The following is a 13,170-nucleotide window of genomic DNA, read 5'->3' on the forward strand; positions in this document are numbered from 1 at the left end:
TGGAAAGTTACTAATATAATGCCATGACAAGTGCTATTGAAACTCGCATATTTGCAAAATCCACTTGTTTTCCACTGTCCTCGCTTACGCGCATACCCACCATCGCTGACGCACCTGTTCCCTTCGGACGCACCAGCTTCGTTCGACCCTGACTCAGCATTCGTGCTTTTTAGTGGTCACCTAGCACAGGTTGGTTTGTGCTTTTGCACTATAGTTCTTATGCCGTACATCCGGAAACCATATTTATACGCAAATCGAAAAAGAATTGTAATTTTTACAATACTTATGTCTGGAGGCCCCCTTGAATTTTATCTATGCCAAGTGAGATATTTTCATGTCGCCCAGCACAAATCCAAATCTTAGGAGACAATAACAAATAAATTAGTGAACGAATTATAATTTTCAACAATTATTTCTAGTGGTGCGCCAAAACTACATCTATACGAATTCCAATGCAAAATTTCAATGAATTTATAAGTTTTGAGATCACCGTAGTGCCAAACAAACGCTGTTTGAATGTCCGTCCGTCTATCCAGTGTTTAGAACCCTAGAGGCCAGTCTATTCTACGAAACAATAGAGTAAATAAATGTTATACGAGCAATGATATAGCAGTCATTTTGGTGTATTTGGAAATTATTTCAGTCATCTTGATTGGCTAATTGTCAATTTCAGCGTTCTACATTGGCCATTCTATTCTCGATTGGGGAATGGGATGACATTACTCGCACTACTTCCAGTTACTCTTTGAAACCCTGGTCTAATGGCTAGCCGAGTGGTCTCGGGGGACTTCAGATAATAAGATGCAATCCATTATAGGTTCGGAGCTCCTTCGTGGCTAAGCGGTTAGCGTACGTGCATTTGGTGTGGGAGACCCGAATTAGATTCCTGGCGGACTTCATGTGGTTCGGATTCCACGTTAACTCAAAATCAACTCAACCCATTGTAGATTTGGGCTCCACTAAAGAGCATGGGAATTTTTTAAATTGTATTCAGAGTTTCTATGTTCGTGTCCCTGTTGAATTAAGTAAAATATTGTAAGTGAAATAAAATGAAATCTTTGAGCTTTACGTCCCACGTTATGCCGATGAGGCTAAAGGAGACTGTGAAGATGAGAAATGAATGAAATGGTGGAATGAAGAAAGTGGGAGGAAAAGGGAGAACCCCGAGAAAACCCACGAGCACGGTATTTGTCCACCACAAAGTCCACACGGCGCGAGCTGGGATCGAACCACGGACCCCAAGCACCGGAGGTGAACGCTCTACTACTGAGCTACCGCGCCCCTAAGTAGAATATTGTCCGGTAGGGGCAAATTGTTAAACAAAAGCGGTTTTGTTCGTAGAGCCAATATAAACTTTTAAGTTCGTTTACTTTGTTGCCTGGCAGACAGATAGCAATGAAATGTGCTGTGATTTGTAACAGCTAGAAGTGCTTCATTATCCAGTATTGAAAATTTCTCTTCAAAGTCCAGTTTTCTAAATTTGCGGAAAATGATTCAGAACGATTTTTTAAAAAATCAACCGAGATGATTTTGTCTTTTATAACGCATTATTGAGCTCAGTTAGCTCTATTGAATGACGAATTAGTAGGACCCACCTTTATAGGGAGCTCACCTACTGTCTCCCTTGTAAGTAATAAATACCGATCTCCTCGAATGTCGAATGTATTAATTGACAAATTACTATACGTTTGTTGAGTACCGGCATTCTGTTAAACTCCTGGAAATGCAGTGTATTGGACGGAATGGGGAGGGAATGATGATAGGGCTGCATAACTGAGGAGGCTTCGCTACTCCAGTATAAATAGGAATGGCTGAATTAACTGTTTGTAGAGGAGCTGCTGTGAGTGATACAAGCTATTGATCCTGATTACGTACTGTTCTTCTGTATTTATCTGACTGATTTCCTAGGACATGATTGTTGCCATGAAGACCATAAATATTGAGAATTTGGTTAGTAAATTGGGATCGGGTTTCAGCTTAGGTAGTAAAATTCGAAGTATTTGGAATATCTGCGGTAGAGTTAAGTTTTGCAGGAGCTGAATGGGGTGTCTTTTCAAGTTGTTGTAGTATCCTCTGTGGATTTCTGAGCTGTTGGGTAGTGAGTTTAGTGGCATAAGTGGGCTGAGTAGATGCAGGGGCAAAATTAACAGTATTGTTGAGTTGATTTTAATTTAGCGTCCCTTTCAGCAGCAAAGCTATATGAGACGTGGACCTACTGATTAATGTGGAATCCGAACCACATGAGCTCCCGCCGGAAATCAAACTCGGGTCTCCCACGCCAAAGGCGCTTATGCTAACCGCTTAGCCCGAGGAAGCTCCTTAACAGTATTGTGTTGAAGTCCAGGGTCCATCCTGTCTTGGTGCTGCTGGGTATTCTGTTTCAATGTGATTAGATGCTAAATGCGCGAACATCCTGAGTAATTAGTGGGGTGATCCTTTTGGCACTGGACACTAGGTATGTCACGACTTTTCTTGGCGCATTCATATGTCCGATGTGAGCAAGCACATTTGACGTGCCGGGGCTTTGTAATTTGGGTATTGTATAAACGTTAGCATTTGAAGCATTGGACGTATGGTCGTTGTTTATGCTGTTTTATTGCCACCTTCATATGCGATAGTAAATTCTCTTGAAAGATATTTTTGACATAGAGCGATTTCTTAAGAGTGACCAGAAATAAGATTATTGCTGTCCTTCCAGTTCCAGTGGTTCGGTTTGGGATGTTTATTTGGGTTACTGAAAGAACCAGGCAATCTTCGGCCTTCCGGGCTGTTATGATGTCTTGAACGGATGAATCGATAGGCAGATTCCGTATGACAACTTTGGGCATCTCTACCTCCTTCGCAGTTTCCGTGGAACTGTAACTGGTTGCTTGAGCAGATATCTTGAACGATGTCGAAATGGTCTGAATGAGCACATTTTATTTCAATGTGAAAATTGGAACTGCTTTACAGCGTAGCCTTATCCGTTGTTTCAATGGGTACTCTCTGTTGGGAGAGCAGTAGTATACATAATAAATCCGTTTATTCGAGTAGCGTGTGGCGGTGGTGTGCATCTTTTAACTTCATCCGTAAGTGCAAGTAGTATATTTATTTGTAGTTCATGAGGGAAACGTGATGCAGGGGACTCTTGAGTCAGCTTTTCTGCTCTCATTTTTCCCAGGTTACTTTGAGGCTGGTGACGTCACGTGGAGGTATCGCGGTATTTTTGAACAGAACAAGAGAAATACTGGATAAACAGTATACGCTACTGTTTCAAGATGGACAAAAAACATTTTAATTGCGCAACAGTTCATTTTAGTAGCAGAGGAAGCAATACAAATGAAATAATATTCCATCGATTTCCTAAAATGAACTTCGAAGAAGATGGATTTCCCACTGTAAGCAAAAGAACACTTTTAATATGGATAACGCACGAATATAAACACTTTTCACCACAGGATTATCAAAGGGTTTGAAAAATGAGCTTCTAAGTTTCCCGCAAAAGTTGTGTTTAAGATCTGGCGCTGTTCCTTCATTATTAATATCAAACTGGCATGGGGGAAAAATAAACTAGACGGTAGTCAAGTTGAAAAAGAGGTGTGTAACAGCTTTATTTTACTTTATTCACATTTGTTTCTGAGGGCCTGAAACTTAAGGAAAGCGAGGTGGAAGGGGGTACCAACAAGAATATAAATACATACTCTCATGTATTCTCTAGTTTAAATTATATTCTTAAGTTTTGTTGAGTATCTGAATCATTATTCTGGCAAAGTGCTCAAAGTACGCTTTGAGCAGAACATTCATAGGAACTTATTACGAACCGAACTTAACCTAACCTAACCTAATCTTGTCTAAACGAACCGTACTTGTTATGTACAAATTACCTTGATTTTATTCCTTCTCCAATGCCACATCGTGTGATAAAATCACTTGTTCTGCTCAAAGTACACTTTAACCATTATTCATATAATTGAAGGGCTGACCGACAGAGCCACGAAAAGTAAATTCCAAGAAATCGAAGGGTAAAGTGTAGGACAAATAACTGCAAATTTTCCCCTGTGAAGGTGGTTCTTTTATGTATGTATACCACTCTATAGATATCTGTGCAACTTGTAACCTGTAATACATAATGTAAAGTGTGTTGTGTTGAGTAATAAACGAATATTCATAATGTAAAGGAAATATTTTGCAGTGACGATATCTGACAGTGATTAATACACACTAAATACAAAAGGCTAGGTTATATTTCTAACCTAACCTAACTTAACATAACCAAATTAAGTTAGGTTAGGTTCGGTTATGTTAGGTTAGGGTAGATTAGATTTCTAATGTAATGTAACCTATCCTAACCCAACCTGACCTAACTTTCTATTACATACCCAGAATCTCTGAATACATTGAATTATGTTTGCTTAAGGTAGATTAGTTTTCTAACGTAACCTAACCTATCCTAACACAACCTAACCTAATTTGTTATTACATACCTATAACCGAATTTCTGAATAATTTGAATTATATTTGCTTTATGTATTTTACTACCTGAAATGCTCTCATGGAGAGGATTGGTTTATGGAAAGTATTTGAACTCCTTCCTCTCTTAGAATTCACGTTTCAATTGAAGTGTAATGATAAAAATCTATAATATCACCCCTTCTCCACGCACAAAGAGGATAAATTTGGATTAAACTGTATCGGGAGGGTTACTATTCATTTCACTGACCAAAAAATTATGGACTGGACAGTAATTTCGAATGTTTTCGATTATTCGTCGTCTCCTTCGTATCTCCTCTCACCCCGAGCCGAAAAATGATAAGATCTTAAGTTAGGCCTGGGCAGGGGCGGCTTTAAGATTTTAATTTTGGGTAGGCCCGCTGCCTCACTGATGGATACATATGCGCATTTGATTGATTAATGAAAGTAGGAAATTACTTTTACAGTAATGGTTGATGCTATTTGTTAAACAATTAACTACCATTAATATAAATAGTGGAAAATATATTTACTCTTTAGTGTGTATTTTCACGTGTATATATACTTTTCAAAATTTTTGGGTAGGCCTGTGCCTGCCGGCCTACCCGCTGAAGCCGCCACTGGGCTTGGGTGCATTAAAGTACCGAAAATACTTGGTACTTCAGATTGGCCGAGGAGGACTTAGCAATCATTCTTACAATTATTTTTATTTATATGAATAGAAAAGGCCCCTTCTTTCCCTAAAAACAATGAGATATTTTTTCCATTAAGTTCAATGAGAAGTTTATGTACCGGGTTTCATCTTCCTAACATAATAGGCTCGTGAGATGTATTTTAGGAACACATTTTGAACCTTTTCTACCCACTTAGGGTTCGCCCTTTAATCAAAGTAATATGATAATAATCTTAGTTAGGCCAGGCCAACTCATGTATTAAAAATTATAAAAATCGGCCCAAAGCTCTAGGATAAGTTAGCAAGCAAACATTCTATTCATTTTTATTTGTATAGATAATTAATCATTATTGACGGTATTTATTTATTATATTGTGTCATCTGTGAGTAGAAAAAACTCATTCCTTGCATTTGGTAAGACAAGGAAGTTCATAATTATATTGTTTTGAATCCAGTTTTATGAGTAGAGCGCAAAGTGTAACAAGCAGGCAAGCGAAAAACATCTTCACCGATACCTCCACATGACGTCAAGGACAGGGAGCCAATCAGAACGCTAATCGCGAACTGGGGTTACCTATTATTTTATATACCTTGGCGTGGTGGGCCTATGAGTTTTCTTGGCAGGTTGAAAGAATGCACCTGATCCTGTCAAGGAATGTCTAGCAAGCAAGCCTGCGCTGGGAACCTGCAATCCTCTAATAAATTCAACGGAGGGAATGTCGTGCTGTGACCATAAACGGAGTTAGAAATTGTCTGCTGAGGGGGAAGACCGTTTGGTCGATCTCGGACCTGTGGAATACTTCCTACTTTTTTATTTTTTGTCGAATGTCCCCCCATAACTCCGCCCATGATTGTGACTTAGCTGGAATATCAGGTATCGGAAAATGTTCTCGAGGGATGTTAAACTGAAAACTTTTGCTTCATTTTCTATCACTAAACTTGTAATCATAATCAACAATTCAATTTTCTAATATGATGATCAAAATCAAATAAAAATTATCGATCATTTTTTAAAGTTAGTTTTCAAAATAAATACAAAATTCAAGAAAAATAAACCTGAAAGGAAGATACAAAAATCACCTTGAATTTGTCCTTTTAAGGTTGAGATAAATGACAATAATTAAGGCATTAAAACGTTTCCTGAAGGCTTCAGTTATTATCAAGGAAGACATTTTGTGATTTTCCAGCGTGAGATGTTTCTTTCCACAGTGTTGCCAGACAATAAACAAAATAGAAAGCAAAATACGACAAGACATTTTTTAAAAATGAATTCTCTTTTTCTTCTTCTTTTTTTTAAAACGTACTTTAGAATATTAACATAAAAGTCCTTCAAAATGTAAATTAGATTAAAAGATTTTGTAAGCAGAAAAGCGAGGAGAAGACTTATAAAAAAAAAAAAATGTGGGGCGAAAACATCCATCACAAACACAAGAGTGAGGTGGTCTGCTTCGTGATGTGTTAAACAAAGAGTCTCCCCGCAACTGCTCTAGTTTTCTGTTCAAGGTCATTCCGACCACGATTCGACCTTCATCAGTTTTTGAGATGCTTCCCCTCCTCTGGCATCATGGCATCTGAGATGCATGGCTTCATCTTATCTAGTTTGACAACGAAAAAGATTATTTACACTTCAAAACAAAACAAGGAAAGATAAATTCTTACAACGTTACAAGTATAAAATAGTAGCCCTATGTTCGTAACTGTTAAGTACGTATATGTGTGTCACTGTTAAGTAAAAATACGATCTGATCTTTTCCCTTTTTTTACGTATTCAGTACATACAGAAAATTTACAGAATGAGGCAAAAAATATCTGATTATCTCTAATTAATAATATCGCACTTATTGCACAATATCTGTACGTGTTTATTTATTCAACATATATTAATGTATATGTGTCATTTAATCTCTATATTAAAATATGTTTATATGTTTGTGGTCAATCCTGTCGACAGTGAGTTCTCGGGAACCATAGGCTCTAGAAAGATGACGTTTTCACGGATCGATTGAAAATTTTGTATAGATTGTTAAGATCTAATTGAATGTTTTAAAAAATGGTCGTTGTTTCTTTATTACATTTTTTAGGGGTACACTGGAAGTATTGAAATTTCAAAAGTAAAACATTATATCCTACGAGTTATACGTTCCAACACCACACACTAATGTAGGGGTTAATATATCTCTATGCTGTTTGTTTCATGGCCAAATGATAATGAAAAACGAAGGATAACCAGTTTTCCAGTCTAAGATGAATCTTTATTGTTTGGAGTGTTTTGCCCAATGAATACCATATATCACTGACATTATAATTAATTGTGTGTGTAATGTATTTGCTTATTACATACTGGATGCAAGGAGAAAGAAAACATTCATCATACATGAATTAGAAACTCCAACCGGAAGTAGGCTCAAATCTTACAAACGATGCGAGATATTGATAAAATAATACAAAAATCTCCCCTTTACCCCTTACCGATTTATATCAAGACTTCTTCCATTCGTGTCTGTAAAGGGACGTGTACAGATGTGAGGAGTGACAAGGAGATTCATGCTCATATGTGAATGACGCGCTGTATAAAGAGCGCAGGTTCAGCTAGTAGACTGTAGAACATTTAAAAAGAGTCTTGAAAACAAAGTCTTAGGTTTAAAGACTACGTTATTCAAGTGATTTCCTATTTGTCGCCATGCACTCTTCACGCTTACTGCCGAAGATATCAAAAATATGTCCCAACATTAGGGCATACAGTCCCTATTGTTATTATCCGACCCTGGACTATTATTCCTACAAGAAAAATAAACAGACACTACAATCTAGGGAAGCAGGCGAGCCAAGCAGTGTTACCATTACGATAAATTAGGAGATCATGAAACCTTCTTCGCAATGTTTGCTGTATGAGCAGTTGCCCCATCTTGCTAGAACTACATTCAGTTGCGAATTTAAACGTCTTTTTCTTAGTTCGGGTACTAGGAAATTTTCTAATATTAACAGTTAACGCTCAGCAGTCACCATGACTGTTTGCCTTTACATTCTCCTCAAAGAAACATTTTCGAATTACATAATTCTTCATAACTACACACTATACTGTTTGCCACTGTGAAAGAGACCTGCTTGCATATCTCTAGGGTTTTGAACAAGCCAACAGCGAAAGTTGTATTTGTTCCCAAACCAAGATAAATGGAAATGAACTTCGTCACTCGTCCTGGGAACCATGTCGTCAGTCATAATATCAAATCACTTTGCTGCATATCGAGAAATAGACACCATTTGGATGACATCATCTTCGAAACGTAAAACTTTCCTTTCAAGCTATTTTATTTAATGACTGTTAAACAGCATATGTACCCAAATATGTTGAATAAATAAACATGTACAAACGTTGTATAATAATTGCTTTACTATTAACTAAAAAAAAAACTTTATTTATTTGCCGCAACCTGTATAAACAATCTGTTCCAGCACAACTGTCAATTATCACTGGGAACGAATGGCATACATTTTAGCACTTTGAAAGTTCGTTTTTGTCGATTTTCTCTGAAAACACGCATCAAAATTTACCTTTAAGAGCCGGACATACTAAAAATAGTACATAATTTATCATTTTTCTTTTGCTTGTTTTTCATAAGTGAAAGAAGATAATGAAATGTAACTTACCACAATCATAGATAATGTTATTCTCAATCAGAAAATACGAACCGAAGAATTGTCCACTGCCACCCATAGAAATTACAGTGTTGTCAGAATAACAATACCCCCAAAATCTAAGTTAAGGCAGCGACTAGAGGAACGAACTCAACTGCATAAGATTATGTATTACGTTGTCTTGGAACTACTTTTTAAATAACAGTTGTATTTAGTTTGTAATAAACGAAATAGTTTTAACATAATGTTATTAAGATTAAATAATAATGTTATCTAGAAAGTAGTTCACAGGATTCCAAGACAACATGATACGTAATCAAATGCAGTTGAATTCGTTTCTCTAACCGCTGCCTTAACTTAGATTTTGGGGAATTGTTATTCTGGCAGCACTGTAATTTCTATGGATGGCAACACTGAAAATTCTTCATATTTTCTGTTGTAGAATAATATTATCTATGATTGTAATAAGTTACATTTCATTATCTCCTTTCACTTATGAAAAACAAACAAAAGAAAAATGATAAATTTTGTACTATTTTTAGTAGGGTAAATGCGCCAGTCCTCGACCACCTAACTCATTTTCATATGGTCTTTAATCGTTGTTCACTGAGTGGAACAACTTAGGAGGACGCAACTAGCACACACGTGTTCATAAAGCTATATTTTATCTATATCTTATCCGAAACTGAGATAACTTATACCATTTATGTAGTATTAGTCGGAGAAAGAGCATTGACTGATTTTTTTTAGTGTTCGACCACTTTTCGTTAATGTTCGACCGCCTACTGTTTAGTCATCGACCACTACTCGGCTGATGTATTTCTTAATTACAGTAGGCAGGCTAATCTTTGTTAATCACTTTTAACAGAAAAAGGGGATGCTTTATTCATTTCCTCTTTACTTTCTTTTCTTATCTTTTTTCTGAGATAAGCAGAAAATGTACTATTACATAAATTTGCATACAGAGACAATATCACATAATATCAAAACATACACATTCAACTTAATACTAACATTAAGATTGACAACTATGAAAGAATATATACTAAATTTAAAATCAAAATATAGAAACAAACATATACTACTATTCTACGTGCACATTTCTTGTTTCATTGCTGTGACTTTCTCCATTTTTATGCTTATTGTTGTGTTACACTTCTAGTAAGATATATACCACGTGCACAATTGAACTGACAACTACTACAATAATGTAAATTCTCATGTTCAGTTTGTGGTCTCTCCCCTTTTGAAACACCCGGTTTCTTCCCTGTCTTTGGTTTCTCCCCTGTTTCTTATTTTATTATAGTTTCTCTCTCTTACAAGCAACAACTTTGACGTTGTATGAACTCAGACATAGCGAGAACTTACATACACTTAAGAAGCACTGAACATTTTCTGTTAATCCCGGGTACAATGATCACAAGTAAAATAGGATTGCTCTACCTCTTCGCATGTAAGCCCAACAAGATAAGTACATCTCAAATGGTACCTACGCATACATGAATCGCAGCCCACGGGTTTGTCCTGGTCGTCATTGGCAAAGTCATTTATTATTTCACCACAATCAGAGCATGATACTCCATCACCATAGTCCACTGCTGTAACCTCAGTTGGGACACTGCAGATTGGGTCCACTTGATTTTCATCTTTTGCCCTTTTATTTCCTTTTTCCTTTCTTCTTTCTTCCCTCTCTCGTTTCTTTGCTCTTTTCTTCTTTGTTCTTCTGTTTTCTGATTTCTTCTGCCTTGGCCAGTTCTTTTTCTCGGAGATATGTGCTGAATTCATCAGAGCTGATGGCTGAAAAGTGTCTCTGCTGTCCACTACGGTATCCAGATCTCTTCTTATCTATGGGGCTTTTTGGCCAATGCAGATGCTTCCTTAACGTTGGTGTTGTGAAAACATCGGGATATTTTTTTTTTTTTTTGCTGGCGTCACTTTGTTAGTGGCTGCTTGATCACTGGTTAATGGAGCAGGATCAGTAGTTGCTGTAAGACAACAAGTTACAGGATTTGCTGCAACTGTTGTTGTGAGAGACAGACTGCTTGTATTTAGAGACGGAACAATAGAAGTGGTTGTTGACATCTCTCCTTGATTACAAAACTCAGCAAGAATACTGGAACTGGAAGGATTCGATAAAGTTCTTTGATTTGCTCCAGCTGCTGCACTGACTTCAGTAAACCTGTTGGAAGTACTAGCAACTGGTTCTGCTGCCTCACCAACTGGATCGTTTTCAACAAATGGAAGTGTCTGCAAGATCTCTGTGAGAATATCGGTATTCTCAGTTTGGAGAATGGCTGATGCATTGTTTGTAGTGCCGGTGTGGACAGGGATCGACATTCTAAGAGGTGACTGCTCTTCAGATGGGGCTGCAGATGTACCTTCCTTCTCATCGTGAGCATTTTTTATCGACTGGATGATTTTTTTCTGCATCGTAGCCATCTTCAGCAAGCGATACAGAAAAGTGCCTTAATACTTTTACCGCAGTCTCAACATCCGCTTCTGACACTGCTGCTGGTACCAGTAGTAAGTGTGTTTTTCCTGTAGATGTTCTGGAGTCTTTTAAGCACTTAGAGTAATCCACTGCTTCTGGGTTGAACGGGTATAAACCGCATCTTCTAAATCCGTTTTTAATTACTAATGGGGTTGCTGCCTTGTATATCACTCTTTTAATTAGTGGTGCAAAAGTAATGCGTGTAACATTTTGGTCAGTTTCCATGTAGAACTCTCGAACTGTCTTCTTAAATTCAGTTTTTAACAATTTGAACATTGACACGTCGCAGGGTTGGAGAATATGTGTGGCGTTCGGTGGCAGGCAGTAGAGTACTATACCATGGCTTGAACAAAATTCGCTGACTTCCATTGTTAAGTGAGTCTTGTGGCCGTCGATTAGCAGAAGGACTGGTTTCTTAATAGAGTGATCATCCACCCATTTAAGGAAGCCGTTTGCTATCCATTCGTAGAATGTTTCACCTCGCATCCAGCCGCTATCTGATCTACCTATAAAAATCTCTGAAGGAACTGCACTGATGACGTCTTTTGAAGGATGTCTTACATACGGATATACGACCATTGGAGACACAATTTCTCCTGCTGCGGAAAATGTGCAAAGCACTGTTAATGTTTCTTTTTCGTTGCCCTTCACCTCGTACACGTTTTTCCATCCTTTGGGTCCCAACACTTTTCCTGATTTAGGACACAGTTGAAAGCTGGATTCGTCAGCATTAAATATTCGCTCCGATTCATTCAGGATATCAGATTGCCCCGTTTCTTCCAAGTATTTCTCAAGGTCCTGAAACCACAAGCGAATGTTTTCCTCGGTTACAGCGTATCGCGCCTTGTTCAAAGTTTCGGGAGTTCGGGACACGATTTGCGGGTGTCTTCTCATGTAAGCGTGGTACCAGATTTCACCAGGTCGAGTGTCTTTGAACGGCGTTTTACGTTTTTCTGCATCAACAATTTTTTTAACACTGTTCAGAAGATCGTGTTTCTTCTGTGGAAAGCCCCTTTTGCTCATATTAATGAGCCAGTTTGCTAATCCCTCTTCTTCTTTCTCTGTTAGGTACGGTTCTGGACCCATTCTCCGCTCTTCAGGACTGCGACCATGAAGTTTATCCATCAGCGTTACCCGAGGAATTCCATAGATTGCTGATGCCTTTCGTATTGAGTGCTCTTTTTTGCGACAAGCCTCCAGAGCTTTTTGTAAATCTTCGTTTGAATAAGCTGGCAGTTTAAGCTTAGGCCTACTCAGGTTCATTATCTCTGAAAGAAACAGAAAAAATCTTAAGGACATGCAAGGAAAACAGGCGCATTCCAGACGTAAGCTGATGATAGATATTCCGCTAACAGTATTTGAATGCAGTTCCACGACGACACGAGAATTGTGTAGTTCAGTATTAAACGAATTAGCCCAAATATAATAAATTTATTATTCAAATGAAATGTCATATTCGAAAAGTGCCCTTAATTTTGCATGAATATCTTGGGAAACTGTATGAATATTCAATTACTTGAATTTAAATTTATTTCATGGCCTTTAGATATCTAAGGTTGCGGCCGGGATAGAATGGGGGAGAAGATGTTGGAAGATAGAAGGCCAGAGCTTATTTTGTAGGTACCATGCCAGCAGTTGCTTGGTGTAACAGGAAAAACTTTAATCAGGATGGTCGGCTGTTGGGATCAAACCCAGCACCTCCCGAATGCTAAGCGAACGCTCTACAATTTTCTTTTAAATTTCATCTCAACCAGGACATTCAGCCTCAAGGCTCCTCGCGCCAATTTGGCGTAATTCAATTACGACAGGGACACGAACCAGAAATATCGATGACAGTTAAAAACGACCTTGCTCTTCAAAGGGATTCGAACCCCAAGTGGATTGTCGCCTTATGATCCGTAGCCTGACCCCGAGACCACTA

At 37.9% G+C, this 13,170-nt stretch overlaps 1 protein-coding gene across 1 annotated transcript; it reads right to left on the minus strand.

Moving 5' to 3' along the window:
- Window positions 1-11,144: 11,144 nt before the first annotated feature.
- LOC145681821 (uncharacterized) lies at window positions 11,145-12,512 on the minus strand. The gene has a single exon (XM_081753429.1). The coding sequence runs from the start codon at window positions 12,510-12,512 to the stop codon at window positions 11,145-11,147; it is 1,368 nt and encodes a 455-aa protein (XP_081609555.1).
- Window positions 12,513-13,170: the final 658 nt, after the last annotated feature.

The sequence above is a fragment of the Thermobia domestica genome, chromosome 3 (genome assembly GCF_964235325.1).
Source record: "Thermobia domestica chromosome 3, izTheDome1.hap1.1, whole genome shotgun sequence".
Lineage (NCBI taxonomy): Eukaryota > Metazoa > Arthropoda > Insecta > Zygentoma > Lepismatidae > Thermobia > Thermobia domestica.

Bases quoted from the DNA above. Each gene is read 5' to 3' on its own strand.
- LOC145681821 (XM_081753429.1), bottom strand. From the start codon at position 12,512: ATGAACCTGAGTAGGCCTAAGCTTAAACTGCCAGCTTATTCAAACGAA.